This window comes from Gopherus flavomarginatus, chromosome 22 (genome assembly GCF_025201925.1).
Source record: "Gopherus flavomarginatus isolate rGopFla2 chromosome 22, rGopFla2.mat.asm, whole genome shotgun sequence".
NCBI lineage: Eukaryota > Metazoa > Chordata > Testudines > Testudinidae > Gopherus > Gopherus flavomarginatus.
Genome location: NC_066638.1, coordinates 10,082,772 through 10,106,973, shown reverse-complemented (window position 1 = coordinate 10,106,973; position 24,202 = coordinate 10,082,772). Strand labels below are relative to the sequence as shown.

General features: G+C 42.0%; 1 protein-coding gene across 3 annotated transcripts; it reads right to left on the bottom strand.

Moving 5' to 3' along the window:
* Positions 1-665: 665 nt before the first annotated feature.
* DHDDS (dehydrodolichyl diphosphate synthase subunit) lies at positions 666-23,293 on the bottom strand. Of its 3 annotated transcripts, none has more exons than XM_050932057.1 (9): positions 23,139-23,288; positions 22,003-22,131; positions 20,637-20,753; positions 14,806-14,948; positions 13,146-13,262; positions 12,850-12,951; positions 7,586-7,700; positions 5,097-5,204; positions 666-1,484 (listed from the first exon to the last, which is right to left on the bottom strand). In XM_050932057.1, the coding sequence occupies exons 2-9, from the start codon at positions 22,063-22,065 to the stop codon at positions 1,248-1,250; spliced, it is 1,002 nt and encodes a 333-aa protein (XP_050788014.1). In that variant the 5' UTR covers positions 22,066-22,131; positions 23,139-23,288; the 3' UTR covers positions 666-1,247. The 3 variants fall into 3 exon arrangements, with proteins under 3 accessions (XP_050788014.1, XP_050788015.1, XP_050788017.1); XM_050932060.1 differs by having other exon boundaries at positions 1,386-1,484; positions 5,097-5,238; positions 23,139-23,293; XM_050932058.1 differs by lacking the exon at positions 5,097-5,204 and having other exon boundaries at positions 23,139-23,292.
* Between the last annotated feature and the right edge of the window lie 909 nt (positions 23,294-24,202).

Sequence of the window (24,202 nt, the reverse complement as noted above, 5' to 3'; positions counted from 1 at the left end):
CATACAAAAGCACATAAATCAGAGATGGAAAAAGAACTAGAATGTCATCTAGTCCATATCCATGCCAGTAGGGAATTCAAAATAGGTAGTACAGTGCCAATTTGAGTCTCTCTCATCATCAAATTACTCCACAGCCACACAAGCCATCCCTGTTAAGAGTCTCTACAGGTCATCTTTAAATCATATTGAGTAGGAAACATGGATTCCTCTCAGTCCCCATGTCCTTTAAGCTAAGTCCACCCCAATACTCTGAGGCAGAAAGGGAAAGCTGTACATGTGGGTTGAGTCTTACGCTCATTTAGTAGATCATAACGTAGCTGGCTTTAGCTAAGTTATCTCCCTGCCTCAGACAAGTTCTTTTTAACAAGGTATTTGATTCACAAGCAGTTCCTTCTCCATACCTCCTCCAAAAAAATAATGAGTAAATAAATACAAAGTATTGTGCCTGATATTGGAAAGAGACACCTGTGCCCTTTCTTCTTTCAATACTGTAGAGAGGATGATGGAATAAGAATGCAAGTACAAGATGATATTAAGGGCCAGTAACAACTTCTTCCTCTATACAGCATGCCTGACAGTCTATATTTTGCTACAGCTCTTTGGAAGCCAGCAGCAGATCTATCAAAACCTGGAACAAAAAGACAAGGAGGGCAAAGAAGGAAAAATTCAACAAGAAAATGATTTATGGAGAATATTTTTTGCCACAGCTCATAGCATGTCCCCACCATAAACAATTCTTTCCACAAGAAATGGGAATAGCATGCTTCTTTGGAAAAGCTGACCACCCATGTTGTTATAATAAACAAATCTCACTTAAAGTGGCAATAGAAATTGAAGCACAGGGTCCCAAGGCAGATTTAAGAGAGATTTGGGTTGCTTTGCCTCAGCTGACTCACAAGGAGACTTAACCACATTGGAAGTTAATTCTAGTCAATTGCTGGTCACAAAAATAACCAGAGATGCAAAGTGTCAGGCAGCAGAGAAGAGCAGGGGCATTGCATTCCTTTCTCCATTTTTAGTGGCAGGAGGCAAGACCATCCTGACATTACCTTCCTCAGTGGCATTTACAGGAGTAGAAAGCCTCTTAGTACTCAGCCTCTGCCCTTTGGATAGTGCCACTTTGGATATAAAATCTTGTACCAGTCCTGCATCACTAGTGTCCTCCCCCCACATAGTGAATTCCTCTGGCCTAGCAGTAGTGTTATTTCTAACACTGCACATATTCACTGTCACAAGGCCTATCCAGGTCATGCAGACACTGTACACAGTCTTTCAAGGAAGTCCACTCTTTTGTGCTCTAGAGCCTGCAGAAAGCCCTGGATTCTCTCTTCCCGCAGAGCAGTGTATTTCTGCAATAGTGTCCGTCGGTGCTGAGAGTCTCCATGGGATGCAGACCCTTCCTGTTGCAGCTTGTTTGTTACATAAGCCTGGTCACTTTCCAGCTGCTGCCGCTTCCTTTCCTCCATGTGCAAATCTCTGGCCTTCTGAAGTGAAAAGCAACAGAGTATTAGCGTTTTACTGGCTCTTTCTGCTCATTTCTCTTTCTGTGGTGCTGATACATGGCAGAACAGGCTGCAGCAAAAATAAGTCTCTGCTTACTTAGCTACCTCTCTGTAGATTAAACCTAAAATAGGCCCTGTGTGAATCTCCTGTACTGTTAGGCAGCTGTTTGATTGGCTGGAGAGAGTACAGGGAAATCCTTGAGTAACTCTTCACAGAGACCTAGGTCTGGTCACAGACTCATTTTTAAAATGGAAAAAAGGCTGTGACTGCCAGCGGAAAAACCTTAAGTATCTAAATCAGAGCTAAGTAAACTAGTTTACAACAGAGCTCTCAAACCACAAACCCATGTATAGGAAACAGTCCCTGTCAAAGCCATCACAGAATCCTTGGAACCGGTTCTCAAAGCAGTTCAAAGGTAGCGTTATAGGAATCAGCACATGGTTTATGGGGCAAGTCTACCATCTGATGACCAGCTGTCTGAAATAATTTGCTTCAGCAGAAAGTGAGAGCAGACTCAACACCACCCAGATGACACTTTGGACTTAATAATGCACTGATTTAAGACACAATATGGGGGCCATAGAAAGGTAACAGATTTAAGTACTGAAATTTTCTAGTACAACAATAGTTTGATTTCTCTCCACATCACATTTTGAAGTCTGCAGTCATGTAGCTTTGAATACCAGAAATCTACATGAATGGAGACTTTTTTTCATTATTATAATAAAATTTAGGAGTCTCCTCAACACTTTCCACAAAAATAAGTTTTGTTCTAAAAACCTTTCTAACTTTAGGGTTGTGACAACAAAGTGGCAAACATACCAAGGTAGTGCTGTCCTTTCAAGTAAGCAACAAGACAAACAGTAGCTGTAAAAAGCGTGAATGACCCCAAACTCAATTGAGTGAGGAAGTCTATATGAGAGATTTTTAGATGCCAGTTTAACTTTCTTGCTGCTAGTAGCATGAGCGGAAGCACTCCTTATGTGCTTGGGTGAGCCATTCAATTGAGGTATGTTCCACAGGCATAGTGTTTGTTGCCTGTTTGAAATACAAGATAACTGAACTCTTCTACATAGGATTTCTGCCTCTGGACAGAGTGACATAGTGCCTGTTTACCAGGAGGGACTTGATGTCTTCATTTCAGTGGAAGTGGCTTGCTGACCAATCTCAATCAATTCCACTATCCTCCTCCCCATTTATCACAGAGCAACCAGATTACAGCTGCCTCACTGCTATACACCAGTGCCATGTACCAAACTCCTAGCTTCTCTGCTGAATTGTGGGCCCACTGTAGAGCAATTAATGGGGTGCTCAAACGCCTGAAGTTGTATGGTCTATGATAGGAAGGCCCCAGCCTCTATGTTGCACAACCTATGCTGCAGAATGGCAGATGGCACAGTGAGGCAGTTTGGTCCCAACAGAGGCCAAAGGTAACTTTCTTATACTCCCACACAGTGATAAACGCCTTTGACATGTCCCTTCTGCTAGCTGTCAAACCCTCAACCATACCAGCCCTTCTGGGCTCCCCTAGTCTCCAAAAACTGTCCTGACAGTGCAGAAATCCCCTCCCAAAAGAAACCTCCTCAGCTGATAAAAGTGACTGTCATCTAGCAGCAGAAGTCAAGCCACCAAAACCCTATCACATCTTCATTGACATACTTCCTTCTCGTCACAATTCATCCCACACCTATGCGGACCCTCCTTGGCCTTGGGTGGGACTTTCTTCACATGCCATGTCCCAGCTCTCTCTGAAGTTTCAGTGGTTATTTTAAAGCAGTGATACTCTGACCTCAGTGGCTCAAAAGCTAAATTAGTGATCAACATTGCCCAAAAGTGCCGCAGTAGTTTGAATTCATTGCTTCATTTACTACTTTGATACATTATTCTCACAGCAAAATGACTGACCAAGTATTCAACAATTGGTTAATAACATAGTAAAAGCATCCTGATTAGTAAATCATTAAATCACAGTGTTTTAATATCATACTCTACAAAGAGCTGCAGAAGACACATTAAAGTGCCACTTGTGGCTCCTAAGCGCCAGTCCGAGTATCACTGCTTTAGAGTGACAAGGAGCTCCCTCAAATGCACTGCCAGTAGCATGTACAACCCCTAATGCTCTGTAGAGAGCACAGGCCTGGAAATAGAACTCAATTTTCATGTAGCAATGTGGAGCACTATCCAAAAATTAAGTCTGCCCCAAGTAATCTTGGTTATTTATTTAATTAAGGCACTAGCAACTCTTCTTAAACAAGGATACGAGTGACAGTGCTAGTAACTGGAAAATGTTCCTATGAAATTTGGTCTAGCAGCAGTAACTCATTTTAAATAGAGTAACTTTTTTTTTTTTAAATAAATCCTTGTATTTGCCCGTATTCGTCAGTAATACATGGGAACACAAATACCAAATAAAGCCAAAAACAAAATTAGAAATTCAAACAAGTTTTGGCTAGGATCTTTAACCAACTTCTGCAGAAACACGCTCAATTGATTTCCAGTTGCCACGAGATAGCCCCATACATACTGAGATTAGGTCAGCTAACAGCTTTGAAGCTATTATGACAGCTAGCTGCAGTCAGTTTCACTTTTGGCTGTTTTAGTAACCCATACTTAATAAGCTGTAGCACCAACGGGGAAATTCCTCCTTACCTAGTTAAATCAATCTAGGTCGGAAAGAAAACTAAATGGAAAGCAGAGATTATAAAATGAATAGAATTGTAGTAAAAACATTAATTTGCTTATTTTTCAACAATCTGCGTGTTTGAAAGGGACAGGATAAGAACACTCCCAGAGAGTTGGGAATTTACATGTTAATGCCTTGAAGTTGAGGTTAACTACATTTAAGTAACATTTTAACATGGCTTATTGTAATTAAACCCTGTTATACCCTCAAAATAAAATAAATGAGGGCATTAGAGCAATCAAGTGAGATTAGGGGAATTTGTTTAAATTTTGTGTATTTTCACACTGAGGTGCAACCCAAATTACATGATCAATGACAAGCCTATAAGTCTGAGGCATTATCGGGGCTTGTCACCGTCTCATTACTTATGGAAGAAGTAGTAGTATTTCAGTGCTGCCCAGAATCCCAAAAAGTGTCTGGCTATTTCTATTAAAATGATCATCAGTCGATGAGTTAATTGTATTGCAATGTGTCATTATGCTTCAGAATGAACACCCTAATGAGATGAACAGGGGAGGATCCCAGCTGTCAGAGCTGTTTCTTTTATCTGCAAACTCAGGCAAACAGTATTGAATCAGGCCAGATCAGCACTGGCTCAGATTTTCTATGCCATCATTATTATAAAGGCTAAAAATTGTTTTGTGAAACATTCTGCAGAAACCACCTCAGCCACCAGACAAGTGCTGATATGGTGCATCATTGTACTCACCCCACTACTGAACATCTGCTGTAAGCCACTATTGAAACAGTGTCTGACTAGACATATCATTAGTTTATCCAAACATGGTTAATTGCAATGTTTCTAATACTTACTAGCCTACTTTACACACCTGCTCTCCTGGCCTCCAGCATATTACTGTTTTGTGTAGACAATATATCGCCCTGGGCTCTTCCTCGCTAGTGCTCTTACCTGTAAAGCGCTGTGGTTCATCTGGAACCGAAGGATAGCCTCACACAAGTTCCAGAAGGAATATTCTGGCCACAGCACAGACTGAAAGACCAGGCATGAGTGGGATGTCTGCAGAAAGTAAGATCACCAAGAATTTAATAACCTAGGGATGAAAATCATCGAGAAGTGGCTCTGTCAGTCACAAGCTATGCCAGAGCTTCCCAGGCAGGGGCTCTCATAGGATTGGTTTATCAGGTCCTGCCTGCATATGTACATGAGGCTGTCCAATACAGTATTCCAAGAATTACAACACAGCCTGGTTTATCGGACTGGTTGTGTGAAATTTTAATAGGAAAAGGCTGGGAAGCGTTAAGCAACAATCATCCCTCTGAGAGATAACAACATGCCATTTAGATGAAGGGGGTTTAAATTAAAACCACAGCAGCCAGGAAATTCAGTCAGCTCAACACTGTTCTATTTGCATCTGTTTGTTTCTACTGTTGGGACTGCAATGGATCTTCCATCCTTAGTACAACATGAGAGGCAGGGTTAGACTGCTACATCAGTCTTAAGAGAATCTACTGCTAGTAAATTAAGCATCAAGTCACACAGCAAAACTAAAACAGCATCACATGACTGTTGGAGCCTGTGTCAGAGATGGACAACAGGTTCATATTAGTGATCGGAACATGACCTCTGGACCACATTTATCATAGGACCACTTGTGTAATTCCTTTTTGCCCCTCTTAATGTCACTGTAACTGCACATTGGATTTGAGACACAGTGGTGACATCATAGGACTGGGAGCCAGGATCTTTCCATTTAAATCTTGGTTTTGCCATCAACTCCTTCTAAAGACTTGGGAAAGTTACGTAATTCTTCTGCTAGGGTTTCTGCAAGATGTGGATAATGCTTTACCTTTCAGGGACATTGCAAGGACTAATGTCTGTATAGTTCTTTGAAGATTTAAAAGACGCTATATAAAGTCTAAAGAATTTTAAGTTCTCATTTTGTTGCAGATAAACATAACAATTAAGACATTTCCATCAACATTTCAAATTAGCTTCATCGGCATCAGAATAACTCCTGTTTCAGGGCTGTCATGTTGTATAGGACACACCTCCAGCGTCACCACTGCAGTACACACAACCCTCCCAGCATTTAGTAGCTTCTCCAGAATGTCTGATCCATTTCTTGGCCACTTCCTCCCATTCTCCAATGTAGACTAGAAGTTGAACAAACTCATTTTACCAGCGCAGATACATGGCCTAAAGGTATTTGTCAGACATATATTTTTGAGTGACAGCTGTTGTGCCCTTCTCTGTGTTGCCATTCAGGCTGTTGTAGGTCTACATTACAGGACCACAATATGAGGAGAAGCAAGAATGAAGAAAAGCAGGGATTCAACTCGTCAGAACCTCCACCTCTAATATTATTACAAACTGCTATTGTGGAAACTGTGCTGATGAAGAACTCCATTTATAGCAAGTGCTATAGGAACGTACATTTCCCACTAACGCCCTGTCAAGTTGGCTCAGATGCTACCTAGAGGGACCCTTAATTACATAGTTCATTCTTCAAGGCCATTAACCATTTACCTCACTGGTGAGTTAATGAATGAAATTAGTGAGAGCAACATTCGCTTATGATGTTCATATCTGCTCAGAGTACATATGTACCCCAAACTTTTGGAGGGGAAGGGCAGGACATTTTAGAAGCAAGTCACAACTCAGATTAGAGAATATCTGCAAACTTGTCATCTGCAGAGCTGGTAACTGAGACATGATCAGAGGTTGTTTAAAGGCAGCAGGTAGTTTAGGGTCCAAACAAGTTTATTATTTTTTTTTTTTCAAATTTAACTGAAAAGCAGTTTGATTCCAACATGTTTCTACATTGTTTGCAGCCCAAACTTTACAGCGCTGCCCTAGCGCACAAGAAATAGAAAAGGAAATAAACAGGAAACTGATTGAATTTTGTTAATGCTGAATAAAGTGCATATTGACAAGCTAATCTTAAATTTATTTAAAACCTGACAATGTCCTTTTAAACCTTTCCCTCTGAATATTCACAGGTAAGATTGGATGCGCATCACACATTCCTTCCATCACATCCCAGGGGTATACGTTGCCAGATTGGTTAGTTCCCAGTTTCAGATAATCTAAAACTTGGACTGACATGAGTGAGAGAATGAACAAGGAAGGTACGCATCAGTCTCTTCACCAACTTGTGAACTAGACTAGACTGTGATTTCTTATTTTAAAGTGTTTTCAGGACAATTAAAATCTCCAGTTTGTTGCACTGGAGTGCATTAGAGCACCATGAAGTCAGAAGAGATGGAAAAAATCTCATATTGAGATTTCCCCTGGGATTTATACCATCCAGCAAATTGCTGGTGCCAAGGCATGACTGGCTTCTGAAGAGCTTCTCTCACTTCAGCTGACTCCTGGGCTCAGAAGAAAGGCCTGTTATGCAAATATGGAATATTTTCAGGACAAGACAGAGGATTTACCTGCCAGAGCAAGAAGTCACTAAGCCGGACCTCTCCAGAGGTTCGTATCAGGAGGTCTGGGTTGGGGGAGTTGTTGGTGTAGAGACATTTATCGAGCAATGACTCTGACACATCGCTGGGAGAAAGAGACAGACAGACAGAGAGACCTCCCATTAATAAGATCACTTTCATAACCTGACAGTGACGACACCATGAAATCAGAGTTACTAGGCCTACTTACAAAGGTATGAGTTTGTGGTTCTGGACAGAGAACACCAGAGATTGAAGAGATCCACAGCACAGACAGTGGCAGTGCAAGCTCCTTCCCCTCTCCTGACCATCTCAACTCTACCCCCTGCTCCAGCATGGAGAGGGGAGTTCAGTCTCTATAATCCATTTGTGACTTGACCTCGCAACTGAGACTGCCAGCAAGGAAGCCAACTGTCAAGGCATCTTTTATGCCATAAACACTGGAACTGAATTGAGACCCTCCAGCTCACTTTTGTTCTGTTCAGGTTCTTGTACCGTACTCATCACCATGTTACCTAAGGCCACATAGTAATTTTCATTCACTGTAAACCAGTCTGATTGGAATCAGTGAATGCCTAAGGGCCAGTAGGGAAAATATGACAAAGTAGCAGGTGATATTTGCAAGGAATCATTCTATTTTTACAATATATTAACTGATGGACTACACCACTTACCAAATCAAGGCGCTGTGGTGTTATTGTCCCTTTAAAATGGCATTTATGGGTGTATTGGGACCAAAAACAAATTTTTGTGTAGCTATCAAAACCTGTAAAGTAAGGGCCTATATACCCTACAGGTTACCACATTTGCTCCCTAAACTAGTTACAACACAGTTCAAATTTATGGCGTAGGTGAGCTCTTAGAATTCCTGCTTGGTGTATCCAAGGCTTTAGCTTCGTTAAGAGACATAGTTAAGATCCCAGACACTACAATTGGAAGTGGGATGGAATCAGTTTAGGACAGCTGCATTGTAACATGGTCTCCTACATGTCTGTAGTCGGAGCATGGACGGGTTATCTGAAACAAGGACTCAGTTCGAGACTGGACATTGCAAAGCAAACTGCTGAATATCCAGGGGAAGGTATTGGCCTTGTCACTTCACAGCACCGGTGTGTCCTGGGTGCACCTCCTCTCTAGTCCTCATGCCAGGAAATTGTAGAGAAGGCAGTGTAGGACAGCTGTTGGGACTTCTCCATGATGGAGGATCCCCTTACAAAAGGACTAGGGCCTTTGCACAAAGGGCATGGAAAGGGGCAGAGAATCTGTCTCAATGTTAAGGTATTTGATATAATTGTGGTTGTTTTTTTTAATGCAGTCCAGCAGCTGAAAATAAGAAGAGGCCAGCATCATATGACTAACCAGCTCTCTGTGAGCCACAAGCAAGCACTCCAGGGACCAGTTTTGGAATCACATCCAGCACCCTTTTAAAGAGCAACTCATTATCCTGTCAAGTGTGGCTAGCAGTGGTGGAGAGAGAGGACTGACTATTTGCTGAAAGACCTTGTAAACCTATCACCCCTGAATTCTTTATCACCATATATAGAACATTCCACAATGAAGTCTTTTGATCAAAAGCAGTCTTGCTTTCCCTGGTACCTTTTTCCAGGGTGGATAAAAATAAATGATTAAAAAAATCCGATTTTTTTAAATTTAAAGTTTTGGTTTTTTTTTATAAAATGCTTTGACGAAAACACCTAAAGATAGTTTTAATTAAGATATATAATAGCTCAACGCTATTTCATCATGGAATAGGGCCTATAAATTCTATAGTATGAGACAATATATTCATGTAATGTTTAAGAAAAGTTTAATAAACGAGTTCCAAAAATTCATGGATTAGGGACCTAATCTTGTGAGGTTCCAGGGGCTTTGTTATAGATTAACCTAAATAATCTTTATCTACCCAAAGGGACTCAATGCTCAGTCTAGATGATACTATCAGAGATGCTTAGTTTTGCAGTTCTCAAACTGTGGATTTGTGTCTAGAGATAACATGCTTGTTAACAGCAAAAATGTTTTAAAATAAATAATATATTGAGGTGAGAAATAACAGACCTCAACCTTATTGTCCCTCTGCAAATCTGTGTTCACACAGTCAATCCCATACCTCTCTCTCAAAGTGCAAAGTTTCAAAAAGTTCAAATGAATAGAAGATTGTTGGGGAGCAGAATAGATCTGGACAAGGAGAAGTCGTCTGGAGATAAATGTGAGAAGGAAGGGACAGGCAGTAGAAACAAAAGTGAAACTGTTAGAACACCATATTCCAGAAGTTTTGAGGTCTTTCTGAGTGTAGCCTTCATTGATTTGAAATCTATCATACCATTCTCTCACCAGAAGGGAAAACCTATAATGGCAGCAGGCCATAAAAGAGACCCAGTTTGGGAATATTTTAATTAAGTTCCTCTACCTGTGGGTAAGAGAGGCATGCATGCAAAATGCAAACAGTGCAACAAAGAAATGCAAGGCCCGGTTGCCCAAATGAAACAACATCATGAGAAGTGTTCCTTCTCAGGAGGAAGCTGCATTGAAGATGTTGAAAGGAACATGTCTGAAGATGCAGGATCTTCAGGTTGGTAAGCTTTCTTATTTCATGCTTCTTTCTTAAGGACTGCCTGTCTTCCTTCTGGACTATTCTTGAATTCTCATGTTTGAGCAAAAAATATAGTTGTTACTCTATGGTACTATCATTTTAAATGCAGCTGTGATAAAAAATATATAGCTGAAATAGGCAGATCTTCCTTTTACAATTTCACCTTTAAAGTAGTACTGAGTATCAGTGAATACGAGTAATACTAAATGAGCAGTATGGTAATAATTAAATAACTGCATTGACTTATTTTGTTTAGGAGAATCCATCCTCAACATACAGCATTCTGAGGACTATCCACTTTCAAGATCACCATCATTTTCTATAGTTTCAGAGTTATGTGCCAATGATAGTGTTTCAGTCACATCATGTATGTCACATAGCCATAGTGTATCGCCTGTAGCAAAAAGAAAAAAAAATCTGCATCGTCTAGAAACAACTATAGATAAATTTGCGATAAGAACCAGATTACAAAAAGAGGAAATTGATGAAAAAATGGTCGTTTGCTTATGCAACAAACTCTCCTTTCCGTATGATCGAGAACTCATATTTAATTAACACAGTTCAGTCATTAAGACCTGGATACAGTCCACCCACCAGAGCAGATGTCGCAGGCAAATTGCTGGATAAAGTGTAGGAAAGAGAAATTGAGCAGTGTGCAAAAGGTCTAGAGGGTAAAATTGTTAACCTAAGTCTCGATGGTGGAGCAATGTCCACAATGATCCTGTTGTATGTGCTTGTGTGACAACATAAGAAGAGAATGTTTTCCTTACAGAAACACTTGATACTTCAGGAAATGCACACACAGCAGGATACTTACAAGAAGTAGCAGTAAAAGCTACAACAAACCGTGAAAAAAAAAATAATGTCTGTTACACAGCTTGGTCACAGACAATGCTGCAAATGAATCCAAGATGAGAGGAAATTTAGAAGAGAGTCCCAAGCTAATAACATATGGTTGCAGTGCTCATTTGATGCACATCCTAGCCAAAGACTTCAGTGTTCCAGAAATAAAGGCTACTGTTGTTGAAATTGCAAAATACTTCCATAACAACCACTTTGCAGCAGCTGCTTTGAAAAAAGTGGGAGAAACCAAGCTAACTCTCCCACAAGACATGCAATGGAACTCAGTAGTGGACTGTTCTGAGCACTATATCAAGAATTGGCCTAATCTGATGACAGTGTGTGAACAAAATCGTGAAAAAAATAGATGGCACTGTCACAGCGAAAGTTCTTAACATTGGGCTTAAGAGAAATGTTGAACACATGCTGAGTACCCTGAAGCCTATTTCTGCAGCCTTGAACAAAATACAAGGAAATAGCTGTTTTATTGCTGATGCTGTTGAAATTTGAAAGGAACTGAGTGAGATCTTAAAAAGAGAAATATGCAATGACAGAGTTAAATTACAAGCATTAAAAAATGAATGGGACAAGCACTACCTCTAGCTCATTTTCTTGCAAGTATTCTCAATATTGGTATCATGGTCAAACCTTAACTGCTGAAGAAGAGGAGTTGGCTATGACATGGACATCCAGCAATCATTCCCCCATAATGCCAACTATAACAAACTTCTGAGCGAAGGGTGAACCATTCAAGAAATATACGTTTGCTGATGATGTTTTAAAGAAAGTCACACCAGTGAACTGGTGAAAGTCATTTAAGCACTTGGATTTAGACGGTTGAAGTAATAATCTCACTTAACAGCAGTACTTTCTTCTGCCAGTGTAGAAAGAATATATTCTTACTTTGGACTAATTCATTCCAAATTGAGAAATTGTTTGGGACCTGAAAAAGCAGTAAAGCTTGTTTTTCTTTTCCAGATTATGAACAAACAGGAAAATGAAGGTGAAGATGACTGAGCTAGCTGCAGAAGCCAATATTTTAAGTTTCTCATGTTGACCTGGCTGACAATCGATTTTTTTTTTTAATTTTTCATTTAACTATTTTAGTTAAAACAATTTTAACAAAACCAAACCTGATTTTAAAAAGCCTGAATGTTTAACAATTCAAAAATTAATATGCTTGTTTTGTTAAAATATTATATGTCTGCTGTTGAAGAAAACAATCCAGAATACATAACGTTGTTGTTTTAGTTAAATAAAACAATTTAAATGTCTGTCTGGTGATGTTCCCCTCCCAATACAGCATGGCAAGAAAATCCTCCAAATATTAATGATTAACCTGTTGAATTGGAGATAGTTCACCTCGCAATGACTTCATAAATATCTGCTTCAATTACCTTTGGTAAATGAAATAACCAAACAATCATTCATTTTCTGATATAGCTGTAAAACTAATCTGAAAAGTTTTCAAAATAAATCACTTTAAAAATGTAAAAATGTAATCACTTTTAAAATGAAACCTACATCTGAGAGTTGTGACAAATATGTATTAAGGTTATAAAAACCAACAAGAATGCACTTTTTTGTAGAAATCCATGATTAAATCGAGTCTTCTTGACTAGTGATTTAAATCAGTTTGATTTACAATCAAATCCACCCTGCTTTATTTCATGCCAACATCCTAATGGTGACATCCAGAAACGGACTGGATTTTAAAGCAATGGCTTTTATGTTGTTGCACCTATGGAAGACTGTACAGTAATCCCAGAAGCTGTGAGGGGAACGTGGGTAGACTAGGCTCATTAAAGCAAGACACATGAGTTACCTAGGTTCAAGTAGTCCTTCTTCCACACCCCAGGCCATCTCTCTCACTGCATTGCTGATTTCATGTCTTGACGTGTATGCAAAGCAGACATTCAGAAAACATCTGAAAAATGTGAAAGAAACTAACTCAAGGAAGGACCCAGCAGGTAACACAGAGAAGAATCTATCTAGAACACTGATGCATGCTTATGGGGAAAAAGGCAGAAAAGGACAATGTGCAGTGTCTGTTGAACCTCCTCTTCCAAGGGCATGGGATGGATACAGTATCTCTGCAACTTTGAATTGTGTACTACTCACTTGTTGTAGTTCCTGGTTGCCAGCACAGCCTCGGCAATCAATTCCTGAATATCCAGTGGCAGAAGTGGCAGGTCCCCAAGGACACGGATACGCACACCATGCTTCTTCAGATTCTCCCTAAACAGAACAACAAAGGCTGAGGAGAGCAGCTGGGCTCTGCGCAACAGCAGGCATTCCATAGCCCTACCAAATTCACAGTCCATTGTCATTAAGTTTCATAGTCATAGCATTTTAAAAATCTTAAATTTCAGTGTTGTGCACGAATATGTATTTAAAATCAGCAATATAAACATGTAAAGTCTACAACAACTTTCCCCAAAGAGTGATGACCGCCCCCCCCATACCATGCCACCCTTACTTTTCTGCTGCTGCTGCTGTCACTGCCTTCAGAGCTGGAGACTCAGCCAGCAGCTGCAGCTCTCTGGCTGCCCAGCTCCAAAGGCAGTGCAGAAGTAAAGGCTGCAATACCATGACCCCCACCCACCTAATAGCCTTGCAACCCTCTTCTGGGGCAGGACTCTCAGTTTGAGAAATGCTGCTATAGGATGAAAGTATACAAGAGACCAGTTTTCATGGTTTGTGATGCGTTTTTCATGGCTGTGAATTTGATAGGGCCTACCTATTGCCTATAAATTACATCTGGCATTCCTAACATCTATTATGGAAGAGGATCATGACATCACAGGTGAAATTAAGACCTGATATAACTGGCAGTGAGGACAGTAGTGTTGAAATTGTTTACAGGCAGCCCGAATTTGACCATCACTAAAGTTCTAGCCATTTCGTCAAGGGAAATTTAAAAATAAAAATAATCCCCAGTTTCCCGACACACAGAAATAGTTCAGTAATTGTCCAAAAAGGAACTAAGATAAGGATCATAGTTGTGGGACTGTGCATTCTTTGCCATACTTAGAGGATATGAAATTTATCACAAGAAAGATTTTTATACAAGTGATCATCTTCCTGCATTTTACTAATCAGAAATTAAGAGGGGTACGGGCAACTAGAATTAGTAGTGGCTATTCACCTATCACTAATTTCCAATTGGAGGGGAGACTACTGCATCAACAAGGGAAAAACAATGCCAACAGGAAACATGCTCACTATATAGTTATTTTGGACAGAAGAGACACTCTCCTAGTAGCGCTATACTGAAATCAACAACCACCTTTGTATTCCGGTACCAGCTCCTGCGTGGAGAATGACAACGCTGGCTCAAGTCCAGTACAGTGCAAACCAGTGCTATAGGCAAGTTTTCAGTCTACCTCAGTCCTGACCTACAGCACCACTCCAATATTCCAGCCCCTCTCTACCTTTACCAATTCACCTAAAAACTGAACTACGCTATCCCAGCCCTCTTTATTCTAACTCTGCCCCCGACAGTTCTTCTGATGTCACAAAAGCCAGGGCTTTCATTTTTTTTGCCCCACGTTGCACGCAGACACAAATAAACGTACCAAGTTGGTGAACATTAAAATGCTTCTCTGTGGCCATCTAAACCCACACTGAATCCAGGTCTCCAGCTGGAGACATACAGCTGCTTTCATTGAGTTAATGCAGATTAACACATCACGACATCACTTTAACACCCCTTACTGCCGTTTCTCCCTTTGCCCCATATTTATTTCACTCTCTCAGCATGGGCTTGAGACGATCTTACTGTTCTTCCAGCAGGCGGCTAAATTTTTGCCTCGCCAGCTCCATCAGCCCATCTACCTCCTCCTTGGAGCGTTTAAAGTTCTCAATGCTAAATGCGTAGACCGTGACCTCCCGGATATCCAGATTCAAGCACCACCGCAGCGTCTGCAAGAGGAAAAACATAGTCACTCAGAGCAGTGACTCAAAATCTTTAGAGACTACTGTACCCCTTTCAGAGTCTGATTTGTCTAGTGTATCCCCAAGTTTCAACTCAATTAAAAACTACTTGCTTACAAAAAGAGACATAAAAATACAAGTGTCACAGCCACAGTGTTACGGAAAAACTCCCAATTTTCTCATTTCTACCATACAATTATAAAATAAGTCAATTGGAATAGAAATATTGTACTTGCATTTCAGTGTATAATATATAGCGCAGTATAATCAAGTCATTGTCGGTGTGAAATTTTAGTTTGTATTGACTTCAGTAGTGCTTTTTATGCAGCGTGTTGTAAAACTAGGCAAAATATCTAAATGAGCTGATGTACCGCCGGAAGACCTCTGTGTACCCCACTGACTCAGAGCCCCAGATCTCAGCAAGTGTGTGAACTTCATGGAAGTTCATCACTACACTAACAGTGACTGGGACAAAAAAGAAAAAAAAAAGTCTACCATGGCCCTAGTTCTATAAAGATTCCGGATTCACCTCGAAGGACCCCGGAAAATAATCTTGGCTTGAACAAATATACCCTTTCTTTACCCTAACTCAGAACCTAAATGCTGAGTGTAACTGAGGGTCTGTTACAGGATAGATTACAGTGTGTTCTAAGAACAGCCAGTAAAACAGGAGTATTTAGGAATATAGGAATTGCCGTAACGGCTCAGACCAGAGATTCATCTAGTCCAGCGTCCTGTCTCCAAAAGTGTCCAGCAACAGATGCTTCAGAAGAAACTTACATTAGGCAGATGCGGGATAGCCCAACTTCCATGAAAGTCTCATCCTAACCCCTAATAGTTAGAGATTGGCATAAACCCTGACTCATGAGGTTTTATATCCCTTCCAGAACCTTAAAAAACACACATTGCCAAAAAAAACCCAAACCAAAAACAACCTCCCCTTCCCCCTACTCTCCAAACTATCAGCTGTTAGAACTCTGGATATTCTTGTTATCCATATAAATGTCCAAATCTTATTTGAATCTCGCAAAGTCCCTGGCCTCAACAACGTCATATGGCAATGAGTTTCACAGTCTAATTATGCACTAGAGTTCTCCAGGTGAAGGAGGAGCACATACAGCATCTGTGGGGTAAGTGGCTGTCTGCAGTGTGTGTGTTTGTGTTTGGGGGTTACTTGCTGTGTGCTGAGCTTGTGTTTGTCAGTCTGTTTGGTTTGTTTGAAGGACCATGTGCTGTAGCTATTCGAGGAAGGACTGCTAGGCACAGATGGCGTTCACCTTTCGAAGAGGGGAAAGGCCTTATTTGCGCACAGACTGGCTAACCTAGTAAGGAGGGCTTTAAACTAGGTTCGACGGGGACAGGTGAGCAAACCCCACAGGTAAGTGGGGAACAAGACCTGGGAGATGGGTTGGAAACAGGAGGGAGCACGGGCTATAATGGCAGTGAGGAAGGAGGATCAGGGCAAAGCTGGGAGGCAAGATCAAACCAGTATCTTAGATGCCTATATACAAATGCAAGAAGTATGGGTAATAAGCAGGAAGAACTGGAAGTGCTAATAAATAAATACAACTATGACATTGTTGGCATTACTGAAACTTGGTGGGATAATACACACGACTGGAATGTTGGTGTGGATGGGTATAGTTTGCTCAGGAAGGATAGACAGGGGAAAAAGGGAGGAGGTGTTGCCTTATATATTAAAAATGTACACACTTGGACTGAGGTGGAGATGGACATAGGAGACGGAAGTGTTGAGAGTCTCTGGGTTAGGCTAAAAGGGGTAAAAAACATGGGTGATGTCGTGCTGGGAGTCTACTACAGGCCACCTAATCAGGTGGAAGAGGTGGATGAGGCTTTTTTCAAACAACTAACAAAATCATCCAAAGCCCAAGATTTGGTGGTGATGGGGGACTTCAACTATCCAGATATATGTTGGGAAAATAACACTGCGGGGCACAGACTCTCCAATAAGTTCCTGGACTGCATTGCAGACAACTTTTTATTTCAGAAAGTTGAAAAATCTACTAGGGGGGAAGCTGTTCTAGACTTGATTTCAACAAATAGGGAGGAACTTGTTGAGAATTTGAAAGTAGAAGGAAGCTTGGGTGAAAGTGATCATGAAATCATAGAGTTTGCAATTCTAAGGAAGGGTAGAAGGGAGTACAGCAGAATAGAGACAATGGATTTCAGGAAGGCAGATTTTGGGAAGCTCAGAGAGCTGATAGGTAAGGTCCCATGGGAATCAAGACTGAGGGGAAAAACAACTGAGGAGAGTTGGCAGTTTTTCAAAGGAACACTTAAGGGCCCAAAAGCAAGCTATTCCGATGGTTAGGAAAGATAGAAAATGTGGCAAAAGACCACCTTGGCTTAACCACGAGATCTTGCGTGACCTACAAAATAAAAAGGCGTCATATAAAAAATGGAAACTAGGTCAGATTACAAAGGATGAATATAGGCAAACAACACAGGACTGCAGAGGCAAGATTAGAAAGGCAAAGGCACAAAATGAACTCAAACTAGCTATGGGAATAAAGGGAAACAAGAAGACTTTTTATCAATACATTAGAAGCAAGAGGAAGACCAAGGACAGGGTACGCCCACTGCTCAGTGAGGAGGGGGAAACAGTAACGGGAAACTTGGAAATGGCAGAGATGCTTAATGACTTCTTTGTTTCGGTCTTCACTGAGAAGTCTGAAGGAATGTCTAATATAGTGAATGCTTACGGGAAGAGGGTAGGTTTAGAAGATAAAATAAAAAAAGAGCAAGTAAAAAATCACTTAGAAAAGTTAGATGCCTGCAAGTCACCAGGGCCTGATGAAATGCATCCTAGAATACTCAAGGAGTTAATAGAAGAGGTATCTGAGCCTCTAGCTATTATCTTTGGGAAATCATGGGAGACGGGGGATATTCCAGAAGACTGGAAGGGGGCAAATATAGTGCCCATCTATAAAAAGGGAAATAAAAACAACCCAGGAAACTATAGACCAGTTAGTTTAACTTCTGTGCCAGGGAAAATAATGGAGCAGGTAATTAAAGAAATCATCTGCAAACACTTGGAAGGTGGTAAGGTGATAGGGAATAGCCAGCATGGATTTGTAAAGAACAAATCGTGTCAAACTAATCTGATAGCGTTCTTTGATAGGATAACGAGCCTTGTGGATAAGGGAGAAGCAGTGGATGTGATATACCTAGACTTTAGTAAGGCATTTGATACGGTCTCGCATGATATTCTTATAGATAAACTAGGAAAGTACAATTTAGATGGGGCTACTATAAGGTGGGTGCATAACTGGCTGGATAACCGTACTCAGAGAGCAGTTGTTAATGGCTCCCAATCCTGCTGGAAAGGTATAACAAGTGGGGTTCCGCAGGGGTCTGTTTTGGGACCGGTTCTGTTCAATATCTTCATCAACGATTTAGATGCTGGCATAGAAAGTACGCTTATTCAGTTTGCGGACGATACCAAACTGGGAGGGATTGCAACTGCTTTGGAGGACAGGGTCAAAATTCAAAATGATCTGGACAAATTGGAGAAATGGTCTGAGGTAAACAGGATGAAGTTCAATAAAGATAAATGCAAAGTGCTCCACTTAGGAAGGAACAATCAGTTTCACACATACAGAATGGGAAGAGACTGTCTAGGAAGGAGTATGGCAGAAAGAGATCTAGGGGTCATAGTAGACCACAAGCTTAATATGAGTCAACAGTGTGATACTGTTGCAAAAAAAAGCAAACGTGATTCTGGGATGCATTAACAGGTGTGTTGTAAACAAGACACGAGAAGTCATTCTTCCGCTTTACTCTGTGCTGGTTAGGCCTCAGCTGGAGTATTGTGTCCAGTTCTGGGCACTGCATTTCAAGAAAGATGTGGAGAAATTGGAGAGGGTCCAGAGAAGAGCAACAAGAATGATTAAAGGTCTTGAGAACATGACCTATGAAGGAAGGCTGAAGGAATTGGGTTTGTTTAGTTTGGAAAAGAGAAGACAGAGGGGACATGATAGCAGTTTTCAGGTATCTAAAAGGGTGTCATCAGGAGGAGGGAGAAAACTTGTTCACCTTAGCCTCCAATGATAGAACAAGAAGCAACGGGCTTAAACTGCAGCAAGGGAGATTTAGGTTGGACATTAGGAAAAAGTTTCTAACTGTCAGGGTAGTTAAACACTGGAATAGATTGCCTAGGGAAGTTGTGGAATCTCCATCTCTGGAGATATTTAAGAGTAGGTTAGATAAATGTCTATTAGGGATGGTCTAGACAATATTTGGTCCTGCCATGAGGGCAGGGGACTGGACTCGATGACCTCTCGAGGTCCCTTCCAGTCCTAGAGTCTATGAATCTATGAAAAAGTATTTCTTTGCATCAGTTTTGAATTTGTCACCTTTCAATTTCATTAACATTCCAATCTGAGCACCCTCAGTGCAGAGTTACACCAACACTTCCTACAGTCGCTTATTATTGGCCAGGAACTCTTAGAAGCCACAGAAGTTATAATAATGCAGAGAACATTGGAAGCCTAGGTAGAGGGAGTACGGATGAGCTACCTTCATGAAATAAACATCTAGCAAAAGGCTCACAGAGGGCTGAAAACATTTACAGTATTTAAGTCAGAGAAGTCAATCCCAGAACAGACCGAGTACTAACCCACCCAAGGAAACCACTTCTTGTAGCACACAAGAGAAAAGATTAATACATAATATAAAACTGCATGTGTCAGTTCATGGCAAGTACACCTGTACTTCCTCTTAGTGGTCCAGCTAGGGCACTGACTTTCAGGCTTCCAGCCTCTCCACCCATCTCTCTCCCTTCTGACCAGGATTTCTAAGCTAAACAGTTCCCTGCCTTCACTGTGTTATTCCCAGCAAAAAAGACAGATTGCCTAAATGAGCCTGCTTGCTTTCTCCTCACAGAGGAAATGTATTCCAAACAATAAAATAACCTAAATGCTTGTTAATAACCTTATCAGAGATTATCCCCCTCCACAAATCTCCACAAGTCTGGTCAGTGTCAGTCCTTCCAACCCTTCCTTAAGGACTGGGGGTCTTGTCTGTTTGCTCAGAATCAAAAGCTCTGAGCCTGTTTAAAAAACAGGATATTTATCCCAAAAACCTTTTTTTGGATGTTGGTCCCTAGAGAACACAGTTTGAACTAGTATATAGGAGCTTTGCTGGAGGTGACTTAAAAGAGCTGATAACTGGAGGAATTACATTAGTCCCCCCACCCCTGAGAAGTTACATACAATCTCACAATAACTCAAACAATTGCATATTTAATCCAATGGATCCCAAAGGTATTGGACTCAATTCAGTAAGGTTTGTCCAGGATATTGTCATATCTATCACACTGTGTATTATGGAATCTTTCACTAAAGGATCTGAAAGTGCTTTATAAACATTATGCCTCACAATCTGTGAGGTAGGTATTATTTCCCTGTTTTACAGATGAGTAAATAGAGATTAAGTGACTTTCCCAAGGCCACAGGGGTCAATGGTAGATCTGAGAACAGAACCCTGGAATCCTGACTCCTAGCCCCTAGGTCTAAATACCAGATTCCACTCCCTTTAAGAAAGGGGACAACTGTCCATGCACTAAGAAAGAAAATGCTGAGGGAAACCGGAACGAAGGATCCAACATCCAAACTGCTTTCACCCAGAAGCACCTATACAGAAGGTCCTCCCCACCTGTGCCAGTTTGTCGAAGCCCTCTGAATGCCCCTGCTGCCTCTTCACGTGGCACTTCTGAGCATAACGGCGGTTCCCATCCATGATGAATGCGACATGCTTGGGCATTGGACCTGCCTAGATGGCAAGAAAAAAAAAAAAAAAGGCTAAACAGACAAGAAAGCTAACAACCAACTTGGATTCCCACCTCAATTAGCTTAACCCATTCAGCTCCTGGCAGTGCCTCTCCTTTAGTATAGAATCCATGGACTCCCTGTAAAGTTTGGAGATGAAGGGGAGACAAGATAGCGACAGACAAAAGAACACAGGCTACTAGATGTACATATGGCTCTTTGGTAACCCAGCTTAGAGTCCATTTGAAGCACTATGACAGTAGCACACACCATTAACTGCCTCTGGCTCTCCTTTACTCTGTTGTGTGACAGAGAACTGAACATATTTAGGATACACGAGAGCCTGGAACAGCACTATGAAGTGATTACCACCTTCTGTCAGTGAAGATTCAGCAGGTATTCTAAGTCCCACAGTGCCAGTATTGTAAGCATTTATAATTTCAGCATTTAAGAGAAACTACTGACCCAACTCATTTACATGGAGAAAAGTTTGACTTTCACCCCTAAAATAGATATTTCCTCCCCTTAATTTCATGAGGCAGCTATAGCTCTTTTTGAGCATGGAAACAGAGATGCTTATGTCAGCAACAGCATAAGTTTCTCGAGACTTGCTTGCAGAGGGTATGGCAGATAGTTTTCATGAACTATTGGGATGTATTATATTCAATATTTTTTTTAAAAAAGAATTGGAATTGTATGAATCTAAAATATTCTGTCTGCAGCCTTCCCACCCCCTCTTCAATTCTCATATGATTTTAGCAGCCATTATTTCTCAAACCACTAGACAGACATGAACACGTAATGCCATTTGAAAACTAGGGTTTCCATCTGCTTTTAGATGGTAAAATAATTTCCAGCTCTAGTGATTCTTACAATGCTGGCTATCAGAAATGAAATGAGAGAAAGGGAAAAAGGATGACAAGATACATTATTTTAAGATTCATTATCTCTTGATCAGACAGCACAACAAATATTAGAAATATGGGAATCTCAGCTTGCTACTGACAAGCATCAATTATGGCTCTGCTCATCCACAAGATTCAAGCCAGTGTAATTTTCCATCCCTGAATACAATTTAGGAATGTACATTCAGTACTAGCATTAACATGTGATCCTGTACAATGGCATTGATTTTATTTATTTATTTATTTTACACACAGAAGCAGTCACAGTGATAGTTCTTTTCTCTAATATGGAGAAGCAATCTTGAAAATGCTTGGTTGTCACAGGTAGCACTGAGGTTTATGTCTTACCTTTATAATGTTGGCACAAAATCTCTCAATGATGGTCAACTCTCCTTCTTTGATCCATGACATGGCCTTACCCACAGCCTCTTTTTGAGGGGTAAGATGAAAAGAGGGACAAATGAATCACAGGAGGATCTGTTTGGGCCCAAAGCAGTAAGAACAGTCACTTTGGAAAAGTAAGCTTTAGTCAGTCACCTTCTAAGAGCCTTCTTTTAAAAAAATTAACTTATACTAAAATTAGAAAAACACAGTATGCAAACCCAGGGCTGGATAGATTAGAAATGGGATATGGAGTCTGTCAGCTTCATACTGCCAGCACTGGATGGAAATAAGAAAAAATGGATACCACCTGACAACTGTTCAATGGCCTGCGTGAAAAGACTTGTTGGGTCTCAGCACAGTTTTCAGAGAATAAGGACACACATTACAAAAGTCACCACCCTGGTTATCATTAATTGGTCATCAGCGAAGACAAGGGCTAACTGATCTTGGAGACTGCACTCCTCTTTTACCCACAGAAGTGCTTACTCCAATTTAGGGGCAATATGCACTGGCAGGAGCCGAGAGCCTGTCCTGCTGCCGCTCATGCTATTTCTGTTCTGTAGAAAGAGGACTTCAGCCACCAGTCATCAAGGCAGAATCTTTCACCAGCACTAAACTCACATCAAATGTTGATAGGTCCCATGTACGTTTGGCTCGTTGATCATGCCTGTGGCAATTTGCTGAGCTCCCAGAGAATCCTTAATTTTTTCCAACTAGGGTTCTGAGCTAGTCACCTTCAGCTAAGGGCAGGCAAAGCAATGATGGAGAGAGAGCCTAAGGGTGGGGGAGGATGGTCCACCTCTAGCTGTTTAATACACACCAATCCAGGCCTTGTTTTGAACCTATCATGGGCCCTAGGTGAATAGATGGGATAGTTTCTTCACCCACTCTCACTTAGATTCCCTCCCCTCTCTGGAGGAGAAAGGAAGTCTGGCCAGGGACTCAGGGCGGCTCAGCCACCTCCCAGAACTTGGGCTTTATTACCAGAACTTTCCCACCCCCTCTCAATAAGAGACCCTGGCTCCCGAGACCTTGGCCTTCCTCCCCAGCCACTAACAATACGACCCAGCTCTCACACAGCCCATGTCAAGGCGCTTTACCAAGGATCGTTATCACTGTGCGACAGATGGGGAAACTGAGGCACGTGGCAGGGACGTGACTGGTCCAAGGCCACCCAGCGGGCTCGTGGCAGAGCCGAGAGTACAGCCCCGTTCTCCTGAGTCCCAGCCTGGTGCTCTGCCCACTAGACCAGGCTGCCTCAGCACCCCGGGGCTTTCCCCAGGCGCGTCAGGCCCCCCCTCCCACCCCAGGCTCTCCCCTAGCTGGGAGTGGGGGGAACACCCCCTCTCGCAACGGGAGCACCCCCAGCGCCTCTCCCCGCTCCCGGCAGTACCTCTCCGCCGCCCAGCCGCTTCTCGAGCAGGGTGACGTGTCCTTCCGCATACGTCATCACTAGGCGCGGATGGCGACTCCCCGCGCATGCGCCATGTGCGCGCTGAAGCTGCGGCCTTTAAGTGTCCCGCCCTTTCATCTTCCTGCCAACGCGGCCCGGGGGTGGGGGCACCCGGCTGAGGGGCACCGGGGGGCGGGGTTAACGGGAGATGGGAACAGCCTACCCCAGCCCCACCTTCCCAGCATGGACACAGCTGTAGTGGTGCGGGGGTGGAGTGGGTCCGTTAGCACAGCCCCCCCAGGAGGGGTGCGCTGTGCCCCTGTCCTGGGTGAGCTGACTGGCTCCACGTTCAAGGGCAGCTCACTCCTTGGTAACAGGGCACCAAGGCCCACCCTGCTGGGCTGGGACAGGACGTTTATGGGCACGGCCCCCATTTCTCCCTCTCTTCACGTGCAAGCTTCGTAACGGGCCTTCAAAATCCTACCTGTGGCCACCCAAATGGCATGCAGGCCTGTCAGTTCCTGCCCCACCTCCATGGGTGTAGTTTAGGGAGATGGGGGCACAGTACCCCCAACACTGCAAGCTTCAGCCAAGTGCAGAATTTGCCCATCCCCCCACATAGTCCCATTGGCCTGATTAGAGCTTCCGCCCCCAAATACAGAAATCAGACTAGGCCTATGCCCACATCCCCAGGCTCAGCACCAAGTGTCAGCTGTTGCAATTCACACACCACTCAGGTGACATTTTAAAATGGGGCCTGATTGTTACTCT